Here is a 20,080-nt window from a genome sequence, read left to right as displayed (position 1 = left end):
ACACGTAATATACAAAGAATTAGACAGTCATTGTCCTGTAATAAATACACATAAATGAAATGTAAGGAATTTAATTTAGAAGGACTATTTTTCTGTCCAAAGTCTGATTACATATTTTGTGGGGCGATCGCTGGTACATCAATCCTACAAATATGGATGAGGCACAAAGATGTGACAGACTCGATACATTCTGAGCTCAAATCTTTGCACTTAGATGGATGTACTGCTGCAGGCTGAAGCCAGGTGCAGCACGTCGTAGAAAGATGGATGAAGCACTGGGATGCAAAAACACAAAAATGGTGTCACAAGATCTCATACAGTCCTCTAGCATTTGTTTATGCAAATGAAGAATGACAGCTGTAATTTTGGGTTGGAGGAACTGTGAGGCAATAAACATGTGTTAAGCAGGCTGCGGATATTCTGCTGCACAGTTCAGATGATGACTTAGTCCAGTTTGGTCCTCTGTCATGTATGTCAGTGCATGCAGACACAGTCCCCACCTGCCTCTCATATAAGCCTCTCCATAGGTGGTGGCTGTGTGATGCTCCACATCTCCACTCGAGATCCCTCCTTCTCCTGCCGACTGGGACTGTAGGTGCCGTGGGTGGCACGGCGGTTTAACGCCACCACCAGGCCAACAGAGGTCAGGATGAGAATCAGCAGCAGGGCAATGGAAACCAGACTGATGGACAGTAAGAGGTCAGAGGTCAAACCCTCTGAGGTCAGCTGGAAGAAGGCGGGAAAGACATAGAGTCAGAGATGGGTGCTTACTGGAATAACTGTATAATGTTCTTATTCTAAAATGCTCATACCCAAGATACATCATTTATTTCTACATCACTCTTGCACAGTTTTTCTCTCACTCATTCACTCAGGCACAGTTTCCCTCTCCTCACTGCTTTACACTACACCAGGCGCTCCACGCGTGCTGCCAAAGTGCTGATGGATGCGTTTCCCAGCTCAGCAGGTGGGTAGCAACCACCAGGAGCCTCGAGTTGCCTCGGACTGAAACCTCCCTCCGTCTGCCGCCTCTCTCGCAGTTTGGCTACAGCCAGGGCTAGAGCCAGCATCACCACTATCGCCAAGCCAACCAGACACGGTGCCAGCACGGCAGCCACCCGCAAGCTGTATGGAGCACGCTCCATCTGTGGAGGATCACACAAAACACACACATATACACACTCACACAGGCAAGATGCTGCCTGATGATCCCATCAGTACAAACACCCCCAGAAACACATTCACACACCAAAAATAGCTCATACAGTCACGCACATGATTCTTTTCAAGCAGGAAGAAAAGCTGCTTTACATGAGGTGTCTGATTTGGATGCAGGTGTTTTAATGACTTGTGAAATCTGCTAACATTCATTTTTAACTTACAGCCCTGTGGCCCTTTGATCTTCACACACACAAACAGATTCATCACCAACCAGAAACACAATCACCCTGCGTGCAAACAGCAATTTCATACCTCACCAGTCAAATCCAGTGAATCAAGACAAATCAAAGCATCCAGTGCAGCAGGAGAGTGATTGGTTAACATTCATTACCCAGCAGCTCGGGGAAGCAGATGCACTTACATCAGTAGTTCTGGTTGGTGTGATAGTTGTGACACTCTGAGCGGCTGCTACCAGGTTACCAACAGCACAACAGCTGTAAGTATCACTCCATAACACTTACAATTCTGGTTGACAGTATCTTCATGACTAAAGCTTCTTACTGAACTTGTCACTCTATGAAAAAAAATCTCAGAAGTCAGCAAACTTTACACTGAGCAATCAACACGGAGACATAATTCTAATAAAAATACAACCATCCATATCCTGAGGCAAAAAATAACTTATGCTCGACGCTGCAGATATGACAGTTTCTTTCCCTCGCTACAGGTCCTTTGTTGACTCCTGGAAAGTGCTTACCTGTCACTGCAGCACAGTTGGCTGTCAGAGCGAGTGTGACACAAGCAAGCCGGAGCAGCCTGCAGCCAGGACCCGCCATCAGTCACCGACTGCCACACACACAGACACGGAGATGTCTAACTAACCAGTCTCTAAGGTACACGGCAAGGCCACCCTGAAGCCTCAGCAGAGCAGCTTCACACACAGAGACAGCACCAATGCTTTCCTGCTGTCAGCACTATCAACCTGCGCTCTGTGTGTGTGTGTGTGTGTGTGTGTGTGTGTGTGTGTGTGTGTGTGTGTGTGTGTGTGTGTGTGTGTGTGTGTGTGTGTGTGTGTGTGTGTGTGTGTGTGTGTGTGTGTGTGTCTGCCAGATAAGCTGCCCTCATATGTTTCTGCGAAGCAAACCGAACTTCTGTGAATGCCACCAGCTCTCTGCTGAAACTGCACTTCAGTGCCAGCACATTTCTCCCTCTCTCAAAGGATGGCCACATCAGTGCCGACACTGAAAAACTGCTTCCTGTGCCTTCCCCCCTCTTTCCTCAACATTACCTGTTTCTGCAAAGGATACACACCAAGCACACACACACATACATACATACATACATACACACATGCACATACATACAGTCTTGAAAAATGCAAGGTGTAAGAAAGGAGGAAGATGTTTGAGAAAAGAGTGCCATTGCATATACACTATATGGTCTAAAGTATGTGGTCACCTGCGTGTTCCAACTATAGCATCTCATTAAAAATCACAGGAATTAAACTGCTGCTGTGACAACCTCCATTTGTCTGTGACAGCTTTCCAGGGCATGTTGGAACCCGGCTGCAGGGTTTTCCTCCCATTCAGCTACAAGAGTATTAGTGAGGTTGAGCACTGATGTTAGGCATTAAGGCCTGGGGTTGAGCTCTGTCAATTTATTCCAATTTTAACTAATTTCTTTATTAATCTCATTTTAAACAGGTAAAGGCCTCCCCTAATTGCTGGCTAGCCTAAACCATGAAAAACCGCCCCTGACCAGTAATACACAAAAATATACAGACAGAGATGTCCAAATACTGCAGCTCTGTACCTTTGCTCTGCATGTGCCGATGAACTTGGGCTGTTCTGGAATACGCTCAAACTACATCTCGTTAAGACAGATTACGTGTCTATATCTGGAGTCACGGTAGCCACCTGATTCTTTACACACACAGACACTGATACACAGTTAGGAAATCAATGAAAGAGTTTTGTTAACATTCAACTAAAGTTTGTCAAGAGGTGGAAATGGAGGAAAGAACTTGAAAATGAATTAAATGTGTTGTGAATGAAGAAAAAAAAGCTAGTTTAGTGAGATGAAAAGAGGACAGACAAATGAATCAAGCTCATAAGAAAGATTTTTTTTAATTTGACAACAACAAAGACAGACTGGATTTAAACAGACACTGGACATGAGGACAGAGAAAGACAGACAAACAAGAAGTAACAGTCATACATGGATTCTTCAGCATGACTGAAAGTCAGACAAAAACAAACAAACAAGTCTACCGTAAGAAACAGTGCAATGATTTTTGAAGGTTGACCACATGGTGACTGTTGATAGGTACCATTCAAGCACAGCCGCGGAGAATTCCAGCTGAAAATATCTTTCCTCCGACAGGAAGGTTTAGAGACAGAAACTTCTTCTTTGGTACAAAACAATGCACAGCAGTCAGCCAGTCAGTCAGTCACCACAGTGATCTGAACGCACATCAACAACAAAGTCAGACATCCTGTCGTCTTCGAGCCCCTCTAGGTGCTTTTGTAACTACAACACTGTTTTGATAGTTCATACATTTATGCGTATGGAGCTCCCAAAATCCAGCTCAGATGAGACTGACAGGATATCTTCTATGAGAAGCATTATAAATAATACTTATTGTATAATGTTCTTCACCAAAAAGTGCATTATCACTCCCTTTAAAACACATTAACTACCCTGTGCAACATAGAAATTAGTCAATTAATTGACAAGTTGATAAAAATCTATTTTAGTAATATTTTAATTGATTTTCATATCATTTTAAATTGAATATCTTTGGATTTTAGACTGATCAGACATAATAAGCAATCTGAAGTCATCCATTTGGGCTCTGGCAACTTGTGATGGGCAGTTTTTCTGTTTTCACATGTTATAGACTTAACAATGAAAATATCAATTGAAATGATAGTGAAAATAATCTTCAGTTCTAGCCCTGCAATCATTTCCTTCCTTTTGTCTGTACAGAGATTATTGCTGCTTTCATTTGTAGCTATAGCTATAAATATGTAAATTAAGTTATTATCTAACTACATTAAATAAGGTGCTTAATTTTAAGGCACAGAAACATCTCTGCAGTACAGTTAACCAAACTAGACAAAAACAGTCGACTAGAGAAAACTATAGTGTGCAGCAGGTTGGTCTTAAATATTTCACTGTGCTTTCTATAGGGAAGTACTAGCCATTGCTCTGTTTTATAAACAAGGAAAACTCCATGCACATTCACTGACAAACCCTCAAAAACAGTGTCAAACACATCCATGCACACACTCTCAGTCGTTGTCTCCCCAGTCCACCTCTGGCTCATCATCCAGCCTGAGGATGAGGTAGGAAAGCAGCTGGAAGAGGTTCTGCCACAGCAACACGGCCACGTAAAAGTAAATGTCGCTTACGTCCGTCTGGCAAATGTCCCCGGCGAAGCTCATGTCGCACACGCAGATGAATTTGTTGATGAGGTTCCGGCAGTAGCCTCCATTTAGACAGGGGTTTGATTTGCACTCATCCACCTCCTGTTCACACCTAAAAACAGACATGGATGACATTATTTTTGTCTTGCATCCATTTCCCCCATTTACAGGTTTAAATAGAATGGTTTTTCCTCTTTTTCTATCATACCGGTGTCCAATGAAGCCAGGTGGACAGTCACAGGACAGCTCTCGGTCAGTGCAGTTGCCTCCATTGAAGCAGGTGTAGTTTCTGGTGTCATCACCACAAACAGAAACAGGTAGCTTGGGCCTTTTTTAAGAGGACAGTCAGACAAACAGAAAGGGAAAACGCATGGGTTATTTTAGTTTTATTTGAGGCTGTAGTGCCAAACCTTTTCAGAGGTTCAGTGGGTCGTTTGGAGCAGAGTTTGTTGTCTTTACATCAGCCGGAAGCAGAAGAAGCAGCCAGGCAGGAGCTGTATTGTTCGGCCTCCTGCTGATTACCCACAGGGGGGACAAAGAGGCTTAGTAGCTGACCAGGATAATAAGTTTAAAGACCTCTGGCAACCATTCACCAGCAGGTGTCAAATCACATGAACAGGAATGGAAAAGACAACCATTCCTCCATGACCTCTTTTCTTTTATACTTAATTTTGCTGGGAGCAGAGCAGCTCTGTTCCAAAATCTGCAGGTAACTTGAAATCCATTCTTCAGTAGTAACAAAATACTTGTTTTTTTCATTTTGACAAAAGCACAACTTTGGTAGGTGAAGTTTTAATTTAGATGCCAAGAGTCATTTTGAACTACAGCTGTCACTCATTTGAAATACCCGGTATCTCAGGTTAAAACAAACAATGTCACAGGGAGCGTTAATATTAGCTTTGCTTGGCATTTTGTCACACGCAGTTGAACAAAAAAACTGCAGACATTGTACATGACATTTGAGAGACAAACATCTAACAGGAAACAATAGGGAGCACCTGAGAAATAGGGAAGAAAACTACTTACACTTTTCTGACAACAATGTACCATGGAATTTCTTCAACGCGTTCACTGGAGAGAGGAACAGAAAGAAAGATGGGGAAAGCGGGTAGAGTGAGGCACAAACAAGAGACACAAACAAAACGAAGTCATTTTGATGAAAACTTTACAGCGTAGATGTTCGCAGTAAAGGGAGATGTGCAGCTTGTCTGGTGGCTTGCTTAGCAAGACACTTGCAAAGGCTTTTCCTTGTGCAAAAGAGGCAAAATGCAAGAAGCTGTGTGTTTACAGGATAAATGGTTGGAGGCGTTCCCCTGCTGGTTCTCCGAGGCAAACTGTAGATGACAGGGGAAAGAAACTGGCGTTGAACCAGAGAGCCTTGTGTTGTGAGACACCACAGCAGACTGAGACCTTTTCTGGCTGACACTAGAATAGAAATGCAGCTTCTGAAACGCTCACTGCAGGCGTGGTTGAAATGCTGAACAGAGACAGAGATGGGGAAACATTTACAGTGTAGGATTTTGTTTGTGTTGTGGTGCGGTCCCTTGTCTGTGCAATTTGTCTGAGCGTTTATTTGTGTGTTTTGTGTCTACAAACTAACTAGGCTCCTGAAACCGTTCCCACACAAGCAAAGTCGTATTTAAAGCATGAAATATTTATGTTGGGATTGTCTTTTCTTCCACTGGTTGTCTTTACATTCTACAAGCCTAAGGGACTTTTGTATTCTTTGCATTTTTATTCTATTCTATCGTCTTCCTTTCCTTCTTTTCTAGTTAACATCTTAACTTACTTGCAGAGGGGTCCAGTGTAGTTTGTAGGGCAGAGGCAGGCGTACCTGTCTGGCCCGTGCAGACAGGTACCTCCATGGGCACACAGATGGTTTTCGCACATATCTACCTCTTCTTCACAGTCCACACCTGCGTAGCCAAGCTCACAGGTGCACTCGTAGGTCAGCCCATTCACGCTGCAATTGCCGTGAACACAGGGATTAGAAGCGCAGGTGTCGGTGAAGAAGTTGCAGCGCCTACCGGCCCAACCCTCAGTACAGCTGCAGTTGTAGTAGTTAAAGAGGTCCTGGCACTGCCCTCCATTCAGGCAGGGGTTCGGCTGACACACGGGGGCCCCATTGCAGCCGGGGAGTGGTAGATGCCATGATGTCTGAATGAACTGCTCCTCCTGCAGGCGTGGGAGGTTCACATCAGAGGGGCTGAAGTAAGGCAGGGCAATGCCACCCAACTCTACTGTGCTCAGGCATCCAGTCAGGGACCATCCGGCATCTGGGGCCAGACCCCCCAAGAAGATGTCCACTCCTTGCTTGAGAAAATCCAAGTTACCTCCTTGGTGCCTGGAGGTGCTGGCTTCATCTATTTCTTCATCCAGCACCAAAGTCCATCGTGAAATTTGTGCCCAGGGTGCTGCCATGAACAGGTGGACGCTGTGCCATTCGCCATCACTGACACTCCTCCTGCTGCTCAGGCTGACTGTGGACACTTTCTGCTCTCCTTCTGTCTCTTCTCTGATGTCTCTAGGGGTGCTCTGAAGCTCCATGAAGAGAAAACCATCTTGGATAGAGAGCGTGATGAAGGCAGAGTCCTTCTCTGCATGTAGGATGGCTGCATTCCGCCTCCGTGTGCGCAGGTTTAGGGAAAGGTTAGTTAGATTGCGGAATATGTGGCCATTTCCCTTGTAGGACAACACCGTGCTGTCATTCAGGAAAGTTGCATTGGAGTAACCTAGGAGGTCAGGAGAAGATATCTGTGAGGTATCTTCATACATTAACAAACTTATTTTGTTTTACCATTGAAACCTTTTTGTGAGTGTGGGTCATCCTCTGTTTTTTTAATTTTTCACTGCCTTTATGCACAATAATACAAAAAGGGAATCAGGCAAGAGTGTTTAAGGAAATTACAGAATGAAAATGGGCATTACTACAGCATGGGGCTTACTTGACAACAATAAAAGTATTTTAGGCATCTAAATGAGCTAATTTAGCTGTAAAGAGCAGGTATTTGTTTCTCAATGAGTTAACCACCAAACATGAGGTGGCTTACAGGACAGACAGGCAACACAGCAAACCATCAATAATCCCAGCAAAAAAGGATAAGCTGGCCTCAAGCCAATCCTATTTTACGGAGCACATATACTGTGTGGGTGGATTGAGGTCGGAAAGCAAGCACATTGTATCACTCTGTTACATGACTAACATAATGGTGACCAAATCCACAAACAAGGTCAAAGATTAGGTAAGATGCATGTACTGTAGTCTAAGAGGTAAATAACTCCAATGACTATGGTTAAGGACTTCTGAATAACTATGAAATTATATGGGTTAGGGTTAGGGTTAGGGTTAAAGCGAGGATAACAGCAGGAACAGGCACCAAAATGTACCACAAATAACATGACTTGATGCTTTTTGGGAAATCCAACCACACTGTCCCTTATAAAGAAAGTAAGCATGTAGCAACAGGTTGTGTATAATGTGGGCGATCATTTAACAGATTGCCAAAATGTAAGATAGTTAGAAAAAGGAATGAATGTATTAACATTATCATCACACTGCTACACTGACAAAGTTCATAGGGTGAATAATAAGTATAATATAAGATTCTACATTATCACATGGAAAATATGCTGCAATTAATACAGTATATGACATTAACAGCGTTTTTTTCTTTCTTAATATTTTTGGCATTTGACATCTTCATTAAAGAAGGTAGAGAAATGATAGGAAGTGAAGAAGAGAATGCGATGCATCAGAACTTGAGCACTGATTGAAGTTATCTTGTTACCAGAGATGTAGAGTCGAGTCACACAAATAGCACAGGAGATTTGTCATGCAAAATTGCTTTGAGACCTGAGTTACTAGGCTCTTGACCAAAAACATATTTTTTTTTAAGTTTTAGCCTTGTATAATCACAGAACAATGAAAAGATTGTGTCAGATAAGCACAGGCACATAGCTACACACATTGAATGGACCTGGGGTGTTCCTCATGTTCAAGAGAATGGGAAAGTGTGTCCAAACTTTGGACTGTAAGTCTTAAAATGTCATACTTACATTCATATCCCTCGCTCAGCATCCTGCACTCTGCATCTGTGGGACAAGGTGAGAGCTCACACCACCTGACCTCTTCACAGCGCCGTCCTACTGTACTGGCTGGGCAAGTGCAGGTGAAGTCATCCCACATGGAGTAACACATTCCCCCATTTAGACATGGGTTCCTCTGAAGATGAAATCATGTAAAAAAGAAAAAAGAAAAAGAAAAGAAAACAATTTAAACAGCTTACTTTTTCTTCATAATGCCTACTTGATCCCCTTGCACTAAAGATGTGAATACTTTCATAGATGTTATTAATTTTAAGATTTAAATCAATTTCTGCACACACTGAACCGTTGTGATAAAGACTGAGAATAATAGGGGGACAAAGGTTAATGGAAGGACCCCAACACTTTATGTAAACAGGTTATTCACTCACACTGCAGGTGTTGTCACCAGAGCAGCCAGCGGTCACATTTTCCATGAACTTCAGAGGGCACGATCTCACTGAGGTGTCCAACCCGAAGAACTGCAGCCTCATGTCATTGATCCTCAGGTCCTGGATACAGCCTTTAAAATATCCACCAAAGACTGAAGTTGCCCCATTCTCCAGCAGGCCTCCAACATAGACAGTATCTTCTGCTTGAACCCTGACTGCGCTGACCTCCACATCACCCTGTTTCTGAGCTGCTACGTACAGTGACATGCGCTCATTTGCCACCTCTACACTCACAAAGTGGACTTCTCCATCATCAATTGCACTCTCCGCCTTCAGGCTCTCAAAGTTATTGAGCTGAACTGTGACCTTGCCATCCTCCAGCCACATGTGCAGGTAATGGCTGCTGATGTTGGCGAAGGCCAGGAGGAGTCCATTGTGCCTCCGTGTGCGCAGGAAGAGGGAGATGGAGAGCTCATGACCCAATTCATCTGTGACAGTGAATGCAGCATAGCTGTGAGAGTCCTCGTTCCCAAAGCGTGCAGTCACATGTTCTTCAAAAAAAGAAAAAAAACGAGAAAACGAGTATTTATATCTTAACTCTCAGGTGCCTCAAAACTTGATCAACATGCATTATAAGATTAATTACTGTAGATAGGGCTATATAAATCTACATTTTCAGCACAGGGGTCTAAAATGAAAATTGAAACAATAAACTATAATACTAACTAATACTACTAACTACTATTAAAATTTAATTATGATAGATTTGGGTATACAAACTCTCTTCATATGAGCTTGCAGTGAATACATGGAATCACCAAATAAGCAAACATCTGAACTCTAAGCAACTTCAGATGGGCTTTTTTGAACAACAGGCACAGAGAAAGGTAATATAAGCTGCCACCAGCCCTCATGTGTTTTTTGTGTCAGCACTTTCCGCTGTGGGTCTGTCACCTTATATGGCAGGAGGGACATTGAGAACACATAAAGCTAGAGTAAAGGACATGCAGAGTACGACAGGTCATATAAGAGCTTGAATGTGTATGGGAGTGGAAATTTCAAGTGTACAGGTGTTTGCATTCATGACCATGTGAGTAAATGTGCGTCCAAATTCTCCCATCTGGCATCGTGATCACTAATCTGCTTCGATAGACTCAAGGGGCTAAAGATAGCTTAGTTTAACTATTCAACACTTTCAGGGCAAACTACAGCAAAATGCAAACTATATTTTTTCATTCTGTATCTTATGTTTTGATCATAGTTTTCTATAGCTTACTGAGCTATAGTACGCCATTTCCTTCCATGTTCTGAGTATTTCTAAAATAGAACCCCTTACATCCTTAATCCAGTGTGTCAGATAAGAGGATCACTGCCTCTGCACTTTACTGCGGCTTTTGATTGGCTTTGTCTCTACTCCCTTCAGTGCTGTTACAAATCAAAAACGGAGAATGTTATTTAATTATCTAATTTAGAATTTTGGTGAGAGTGACCTTCTATCCAATTAGTCAGGTCAGCTTAAAGTTTAAAGACTCTCGAGATGACGTGTCTGCTTTCTGTGATTGGCTTTCCTAAACGTTTCCCTACTGCAATGGAAAGGGTTAGGGTTAGGGTTAAGGTTAGGGGTAGGGTTAGGGTTAGTCATTGTGTATGTGCATTTAATAGGACAGGAAAAAGAGAACATAACCTAAACACACTGTATTGCAGCTATTTGACTTCACCATTTCATAACTGTAAACATACCCTCCTCACAGTCCGGCCCTTCATAAGGCCTTGGACACCGACACTGGTAGCTCTGCCACAGGTTGACACACTTTCCTCCGTTTTGGCAAGGCACGTCCAGGCAGCGGTCCCTATGGCTGCAACCAGGGGACACATTAACAGCCGAGTCGCTCAGCCACTCCTGAGGGACGACAAGTTGCCAGTCCACAAACACATCCTGCATGCAGCCAATGAATGCTGGAAGTGGAGAGTCCTCACTGGGGCCATTTATGTCCTTAAGCACTCCACCAATAAAAGTGCTCTGAGGAAGCGACACCAGCCCGGCCAGGGTGCTTTGGACTGGGGCAACCTTGTGACACGGCTGGCTCCCACAGCTCCCAGCATCATCCAAGAGTTTCAGGCTGAGCACCCAGTTTCCGAGCACAACCTCCACAGAATGCCACTCTCCATCTGTGACATTGCGTAAAAGCTCCAGAGTCTGGGTTGGGCTCTCTGGTTCAGCCTCAGCAGAAGCATCCTTCCTCAGCGTAAGGCGAAGCTGCCCTTCGGTAAACTCCAGGGTCAGCAGCAGCCCCCTGCTGTTCCGCTGGAACAACACCGCCCTGGACACAACAGTCTTGAAGCTTAGGGTGATGTTGCAAAAGACCTCATCATCCACAAGTGGACTCTGAAGCAGGAGGTAGCCACTGCGTTCAAAGGAGAATGTGGTGGGGGTCTCGCAGAGAGGGCCAGTGTACCCAGGTGAACAGGAGCAGGTGTAGCCGTGAGTCCCATCCAACAGGAAAGGGGAGCAGGAGCCTTGGTTTTGGCATTCGTGTCCTTCACAGCCCACAAGCTTCACGTCACAGTTTATACCTCCATAGAGGATACCATCGTCACTCTGTGTGAGGCAGTGGCAAGTGTAGCCCCCAACATGGCTCTCACAATTAACCCCATTATGACAGGGACTTGGGTCACACTGGTTTATCACCTCCTGGCAGAAGGAACCTGTCAGCATGAAAGAATGAAATAAAATCAACACTGTGTTTTTACCAGCAACAGAAGTCACAAACCATCTTACTCTTTGTGGTTAGGGTAAATTTAACTGCTTAAAACATGATTGCCAATGTTAATTACATAATGTAGCCATCATTTTTATTCTCATCACTCTTTAGTAAAATATTCACATTCATACAATTGTATTTGATTGCTTGACTCTGGACATGCCCTGAGTTTGTTAAACTTGTTCTTCTGTTTTGTCATTGATTGATCCATATGTGTACTTTATCATGGCTCCAATTTTTTCCAATTTCTTTGATGGACAGGATATAATGGACTACCGTGTTCCTCCTTTGATACAGATTATGTCCTCAGCCACTCTTTTAACCTGACACAATCAATTCATCCCCATCGGTGGCAAAGCTTTCAATTATTAAACCCTGTTCTCTACACTGGTGATGCATAAATCAGTGTACCCGGCCATTACTAGAGCAGTTCACATGTTTAGTTGTAACTGGACATGTCTGTGTACTGCTAACATTGTTTGCCTGTTTTTTTGTCCCCGGAAATCTCTGCATGTGTTGTTATGCTCTAGACGCTATCAGCATTTCATATTTTCAGCTGATTTTTCAAGCTAAAATCTAAAAAGGATTTGCCGAGAAGACATTTTGTCATAGAGCAACAACTATAAGGCCTTTAACACAAAACACCATAGAAAAAAACAACAACAAACCAGGTGGGTTGCTGCTTCCCTGCACTTCAGTTATTAACTAATTTACTTGTCTTATATTAAAAGAAAGAAAAGTAAAAAGAACACCAGAGTTTGACACTTATTATATAATACTGTAATACAACATATCTACTATTACAAAAAGGTATAATAATGTTACCTGTTCCAAGTAATAGAATCCCCCAAATCCATGGTGTGTATGTCCACATCATGCTGTCGCTCTTTCCCCCAAAATAGCCCCAAACTTGTCTAAGTGCACCATATTAATTTGTGTGTGTACAAGCCATTCCAGTGAAGGTCTGCTCCTTGTCTACTTCTCTATAGCCACGTTGAGTTGAATAGCTCCAGTCAGGAGACCAGCAAAGCCAGATCCTGGGGATTAAACTAATGCTATTTGGCCACCTTACTGAGTCAGTGCCACTGTAACTGGCAGGGAGTCAATTTTTAGAACACAACTCGAGCCGGCAGTGGCTCACAGTCTTACTGTCACTGTTGGATCAAGTCTTGTGTAAGCAGGAGGACTGGAATATTCTGCTTTTGCAACCAAAAAGTATTACTTAACTCAAATTACAATGTGAAGTTTCTGTGGACATGGATGCACCAACACTGTACTGTGAATATATGATATATATACATACATTTTTATTTAATAGAATCAGGCTTAGTCCTAGAGCCATTTCACTCAAGCATTACACATCCAAAACAGTATTACAGTATAACTCAAATTAAAACTGAACTTTATTAGGGTTAGTTAGTTATTTTTTGTGTGATTATAGCATCATTCATTATTGTGATGGTATACTTTTTTTTTTTTTTTTTTTTTTCATAAATTTGTTTTTTTATAATCAAAGAGGGATAGGGGCAATCCTGGTGAAAATTGACAGTGAATGTACATGACTTGCCAGTAGTGATTGTTCCAATACCACTAGGGGGTGCCAAAGTCACAATCTTTCAAATCTTGCACAAGAGATCCTTTGGTCAGCTCTGTATATCTCTAAATAATGATCTGGAAATGTATATGTTCATTCGGTATATGTGTATTTGGTATTTTATTGTGTCCTCTCTATGTCTGTCCTTTGTAAGGCACTTTCAAAGAGCTGAATTTGATAATAATAATAATTATTATTATTATGATTAATTATTATAAAATCACAAAGTCATAGACTCCACAGCCCTCACTTCTGACTACTTTCATTGACAATTATTTTGAGGGTAAAATACAGTATATCAAAAGTCTTGACAAAGAGGTCTGTGGATTATTCTAATTAATCTGTGCATTGTTTCTGTATTGCTGTTCCAGTGCTTTGTAATTCATCACACCAGTTTTTCAAGTGTCTTATTTTTTTAATGCTTTGAGCATGACAATCTATCCATGTCTAAATTCAATTCACCTCACCTGTTGGATGCCATTTGTGGTCTAAATGGCAGATATATTTTAAATCTTCCCAGAAGTAAAACTGAAACTATCTGACCTGACATTATTAATATACAAATACGTGATGCATAGAGAACATTTTTATATATTTTAATAAATAGCAAAACACTGTCATTTAAATGTACCCTCTATCTTTGCTGTTGCTTCAGTCAGCACCTGGTCATTTACCTGGCTATACACACCATTTACTGATAATACAACTTTGGCATCTTCTGTTTGGCAGTGTGAATAACACAACCTTCTCCATTGTGCAGAATGTACTGGAAACTAACTACCATTGTGTATAACCAGACCTGTTTGACACATAATTAATTGCACTACCTTAATCAGAATAAATTACCTGTTGTCCTTGCAGGACAGCTGCAGATTAAGCCTGCTGCATGCTGATGGTCATAGTGTTTAGGCAGCAGAGGCTCGCTGCCATACAGGTACTGCCATGACCTCTCAATGCAGCGGCCTCCATGCATGCAGGGGCTGCCGGCACACTCATTTACATCTATCTCACACTGACGTCCCTCAAACCCTGAAACGAAGATGCAGACATTGTTTCAGGTGTGAATAATACCAATACCTTTCAAAATCTCCTCCTAAACTGTAACTGTAAAACCATACAGTGCATTTCCCTGTTAACTGATTGACAGAATGTTTCATTTACCTGGCCAGCATTCACAGCTGTAGTTACCCTGATTGTCCTTACAGATGGCGCTGTTGAAGCAGGGTTCAGAGTGGCACGGTGGCTGTGGCGTTTCACAGTGTCTGCCAGTGAAGGCTGTGTGGGAGCAGTCACAGCTGTATCTGAGACAATCAGATAAAAAGACACTTATGGTTCAGAAATCATATGATTCCAATTATTTATAATATTTCTTCATTTTGTGTTCTTAAGTGTAAAATTGAAATGTATAAATCTGTTATACACAATTTCTACTTTTCTGAACTTGGCAAGAGTAACTTCTTTTCAGTGCCTGGGGCTGCGCTTCTTACTCATTCACTCCATCTATACACAGAGCCCCATTTTGGCATGGCTGCTCTTGGCACTCGTCAATGTTGATTTTGCACTGGTGTCCTTGGAAACCAGGCAGGCAGGTGCAAGTGAAGCCACCAGCATAGTCATGGCAACTGCCGCCATTGAGACACGGCTGTGATTGACACTCATCAATCTGGATCTCGCAAGTGGCCCCTGTGAACATCAAGGCAGTACATATGTCAAAGGGCCAGTGATGCTGCTGCAGACAGTGAGAGCAAAGGGCGAAAATGAATAAAGCTTTTATGTGGATTTGCCGTGATCATGTGTGGGATATTTACTTTACTTTTATGCTACAGCAAGGCCTCTGTAGTTGTTTACTAGTCTAAAGTAGAATGTAGAAAACAGTGCATTATATTCAGTATCGACCTTCAGTGTATCCCAGCACTATCACAATGAAAAATGGGAATGACAATACAAGTTTTTAACATGTCTTAATGAACTTAAAAAGATAAAAACAAACAAAAAAACAATTATTTGAATCACTGACTCCATTTTGCCTCGTTTCAGATTGGTTCATCAGTAAGGGTTAAGTTCAAAGTTCTGTTTACCTTCAATCTACCTTTAAATCAAGTAGATTTGGTGAGATTTAAAACATTACTATTCATCAAAGAAAATAAAAACATATATGGCAGTAGCTAGGAATAAGTGTGAAGCATTATCCAAAGCCTTTTATTGGAATAAGAGATGGAAATAAACGTTACAATAGATGTGGTTCTCATGGGTCATACTGAACTTTCACAGGGATAGAGTGACATGAAGAAAGGTTAGGCCACATAGAAAATAGCATAAGATGTTTTAGGTTAACATAACAAACTATTTTTTCTTTCTGTTTTCTTACACTGAGATTAGACATATATACATAGTACTGTAGTTAGTTAATTTAAATATATCTAAGGAACCCCGTAAACATGGACCTACTGGACATCATTACAATAGATTCATTCTCACTCACCGGTGAATCCAGGAGGACACAGACAGGAATACTTGCCCACTCTGTCCATACAGGTGGCTCCGTTCCTGCAGGGCTGTGAAACACATTCATTCACATCAATTTGACAGTGCGCACCCTGGAAGCCTGGCACACAGTAGCACAAGTAGCCATCCCCGCGCAGTCGACACAGTGCCCGGTTTTGGCAGGGATTTGGCGAGCACTGGTCCACAGTTACAGGCAGTCTGTCAGCAGATGCACCTATGAACAGATTACATTCAAACTATTAATATAACTGTATGTCATTATTTTTGGTGCTTATGCTGTAAAGACAAACAAACACAGTGTTATCGCAAGACGGTATTACAAAGTGAATAGTGTCAAAACAGTCCCTTTAATGGCCCCTTTTCTCATGTAGCACATACTGTAGTATTGGAGCAGACATGCACTCTATTGCTATTATAGTTTAATCATGTTTGGCAAGACGCTCTTTTATCTTTTCTTTGATTACAAAAGAGCTTTCTGTCTAGCAGTTGTCAGTACAAGAGCTTTAAATTTAAGGGCCTCTTAAGGCGTCACGGCTAGCTTCCATGGTAACCAATTCCACAGTTTGGGTTCACCATTCAATCTATTTCCATGGTGACAACATCTGACCGAAGACAGGCATTTGAGGCATTTGTTTTTATTTTACACTTTTTTCTGTGGTTTAATCAGCCAGAAATTAATGACACACAGAGCTCTGTGTTTAGGTCTCTTAAATACAGTCAGCACTTGCCATACATACTAATTAGAGGATCAGCACTCAATCCGCCCCAAAAACAACGATGAGTAGCAGTTGTAGACTGAATCAGGAATCTGTTTAATAATCTATCAAATACCTAATAAATTAATATTACAATTGTTACATTACCTCAGTTGAGTTACAACACACTGCCAACTCCTTATTTTGCTCTCCTCCTGGCATGATCATGCATATTATTATCTTGATAATTAGACTGAAGTGCCATTTTCTTTCACTTCATGACATTATTCATTGTTATTTATTATTCTGTTTGAGTTGCTGAAAAAATAGGAGACATACACAGCAATTCAGAGGTCTTGGACCAGGCTACCACTCTATGACGCATATTTACAAAAAAAAGTATTCTGCATTCTCATGTCTCCTTAAAGTGTTTGTTGTGGTGAACACTACATTTGCAAAAACAGATGGTTTTGTCTTACATGTCCATGTAATCCATACTTTTATATTAATTGTTTGTTAATGAAGATATGATAAGATATAAAGCCCCATATCTGTCATATTAGTACAAACTGAAAAGTCTTTTGTATATATCCTGTAAGCCTCTAAGACCCAGAGAGCCACACCTAAAGATCTAAAGGTTTGTTTGTAATGGATCTTCAAAAACTGTCTTCATAAACTGATGTGGCTGATTCTGCAGTGAACTGCTGCTGTCTCAAACTTTTAAGTGATGTCCAGAACAATGTGGAAAATTGTATATTTTTAATGCAGTTATAAAGGCACCAACTATGGCTGCAGGATGGTAATTTGGTCTATAGTCAAATCTCAATTAATTTCCTCTGAAACTCCCTCTTAATATTATTTACTTTGGAAAACAGTTCCACTCTGAATAACAATATCACATATACAGTAAATTCCGCACTTGCTTCAATTTATATCATGTTTACAATGAGTAAAATTGTCCAATATCAACAAACTGACACAATACTTTTTATGTCTACATTACTACATCAAATGGAAATATACTAGATGATTTGTGCATAATGTTAAGATGTTTGACATGTAATATAAGTTTGATATCTCTGAACATTCTGGGATCCTCATTACAACTTCAAATAAAGTTCAGTGGGCTTAGACAGCTGCTGAACGTCACGATATAATGAAGATACACCCACCAGTAGGTCAGGGAAGGTTTAAGAGGTTAAGAAATAGTTTCACTGTGACCTGAAAACCAAACTCTAAGGAACTCCATCTGTTGAAACACTGCTGTTTTCCTCACTCTTCACTCTCAAATCACCCATCATGTCCACCTTGAGACAAGCCCCCTACAGCTCTTACATATCCAGGAAAAGATCACAGGCACATAGCTACCAGCAAAGCATCTCAAAACTGTCGTATTCCAGGCTGAACAAATGGGAACAGAGCTCAGAGACAATGATCCTTGTAATCCAAGGAATGTGTGTAAGGGGGACACAGAGGCATGATGCACCACGAAGGAGGCTTAAAATCAGCTGAACGAGTGCTGCTTCTATTAGATGATAATCCAACCGCCCCACACATCTAAAAACCTTAAATGTGAATATTAGATGGATGTGGCAATATTTGAAAGTGTGTTTTGCATGATGGGCTCCAGAAAGAACACACAAAAGTAGCCACACTGATATGAACACAGATACTCCAATAATGTTCCTCACAGATGATAATCACGCAAAAAAATCAGTCCTCAAGAGCCCAATCAGGCTGAGAGCAGATTTTAAAGACACAGGAGAGTGCAATTACACTCGGTGCTTCAGCTTCACCAACTCGGGCACCAATCTTCTGTCATTGATGGAGGTCAATCAATTTTCACAGACAGCTGGCAGGGTTCTCCAGGAGCAGCTTATACATGTCTAGACTTAGACTCAGCATGAATGAAGTATAGTGTGAGAGATCTGGGGGTGTGATAAGATCTTTAGTATTAGTGGTGATTCTCTGACCATATGCATTAGCACTCATTGCAGCAAGGATCAGCTGTTAAATTCAGAAGAGGATTAGAAGGATATGTATATTATAAGACTTATAAGCTTTTAACCATAGAAGAAGAAATCATTTACAGTATGCCCATACATGTATTTCAGAGGAAATCATGTGTTGCTGTAAGATTTGCTTTTTACTCAGCCCAAAAGTCTTTCAGTATTCCCCTGAGGCAGAGTTCGATGGATTCAGAGCCCAGCTCCAGCCAACCACACATCCCCTCCCACAGCATGTAAAGCTTTTTCATATGCAAATTGCTTCAGAAGGTCTTTGTTTAGTCCTATCTGGAGGCCCTCAAATGGCACACGCGGGACACCTGACATCTCCTCCAGACCATTGCATGTATGTGTGTCTGTTTGTTTCAGTAGTGATAACATGACATGTTACTGGGTGATTTGTAGTGCTTCAAAGACATATAGTGCCTTTTCTTTTTGTCCCATTACTTGTCCACCTCACCCCAACCCTCCCCCCAAATCATTCAACCTCCCTCATGGGTCACTACACTGTGCACCCACATTGTAAGATCTCTTTTTGTCATCTTGCTGTCCTTAGAAAATGTGTATAGATCACTATAGGCAATGATGTCACCTCACAGTCTTGTGATTGAAATTCAAAGCATGGACTGGTTAAAATGCAAGCCAATTAGGTCTACTACACTCAAAATTAAATCACAGAAGCTGGTATCAAATTGGACTATGTTCTAATCAATTTTAGTTTAGGGAAACAGGCATGGGATTTTTAATAAAACAACAGTTTTAAAAGTCTGGTGATGTATTTGCAGACTTGAGAGAATGCATCCTGCATGGTGAATGAAGGATGCAAAAAACAAAACAAAAAAGTTACACCAGTTTTGACGGTAGCAAAGATAAAGCCTGAAGAGCCTAAAGCTACACAAATAGTAGCCTATAGCACATCATAATTAGGGTAATTTATGATAGGTTATAATTTTAAATGTATGATATGATAAAATATGGATAAAGGACTAAGTATTCATGGTTGATAATAACTAAAATACATCAAACTCTACAAGATAGAAAAGCAGTCACTTACCATCTATCACCAACAGTGATGAGATGAGAATTGTGCAGGCAAGTACTTCAAAACTATGATACCGAATTAAATCCATAATCGTGACAGATCATCCTGCTCGCTGTGTTGAGGTCTTGTCATAAACGGATATATCTCGGATATATCTATATCTCCTTCTTTCTCTCTCTTTGCTTCTGTCACTCCTGCCTGCAGCGTCTCATCTGTTGTCAACTCCAGAGCCACTTTACGCACACTTGTCCCCTCCGCTGACGCACCATCAAGCGCCTCAATCACACATGAAGTAATAATAACACAAAAAAAAAAAAAGACTACAGAGAGGCAAAAGGCGACACCCACCCACCCGCACAGGAAGTGGGGGTGTATATATAAGGGAGGGAGCTACTGCAATACAAAGACGATA

The 20,080-nt window shown here is 41.6% G+C and overlaps 1 protein-coding gene across 1 annotated transcript; it reads right to left on the bottom strand.

Annotated features, from left to right (window-relative positions):
* Positions 1-905: 905 nt before the first annotated feature.
* crb1 (crumbs cell polarity complex component 1) lies at positions 906-18,612 on the bottom strand. The gene is made up of 13 exons (XM_062424831.1): positions 18,471-18,612; positions 15,903-16,139; positions 14,908-15,103; positions 14,582-14,721; positions 14,267-14,449; positions 10,805-11,770; positions 9,065-9,615; positions 8,646-8,811; positions 6,379-7,321; positions 5,616-5,660; positions 4,798-4,917; positions 4,575-4,701; positions 906-1,145 (listed from the first exon to the last, which is right to left on the bottom strand). Exons 1-13 carry the CDS (start codon positions 18,610-18,612, stop codon positions 906-908), a joined length of 4,056 nt encoding a protein of 1,351 aa, XP_062280815.1.
* Positions 18,613-20,080: the final 1,468 nt, after the last annotated feature.

Source organism: Scomber scombrus, chromosome 8 (genome assembly GCF_963691925.1).
Source record: "Scomber scombrus chromosome 8, fScoSco1.1, whole genome shotgun sequence".
NCBI classification, from domain to species: Eukaryota; Metazoa; Chordata; class Actinopteri; order Scombriformes; family Scombridae; genus Scomber; species Scomber scombrus.
This window is presented reverse-complemented; position numbering and strand designations above follow the sequence as displayed.

What these genes read in the sequence shown, in the direction of transcription:
- crb1 (XM_062424831.1), bottom strand. Translation starts at nt 18,612, where the DNA reads ATGAGTGCTAATGCATATGGTCAGAGAATCACCACTAATACTAAAGAT. An exon ending in AGGGCCGGACTGTGAGGAGG is followed by an intron (nt 9,616 to 10,804) that starts GTATGTTTACAG and finishes CTTTTTTTGAAG; the next exon opens with AACATGTGACTGCACGCTTT. An exon ending in TACATTGTTGTCAGAAAAGT is followed by an intron (nt 4,918 to 5,615) that starts GTAAGTAGTTTT and finishes CTCTTAAAAAAG; the next exon opens with GCCCAAGCTACCTGTTTCTG.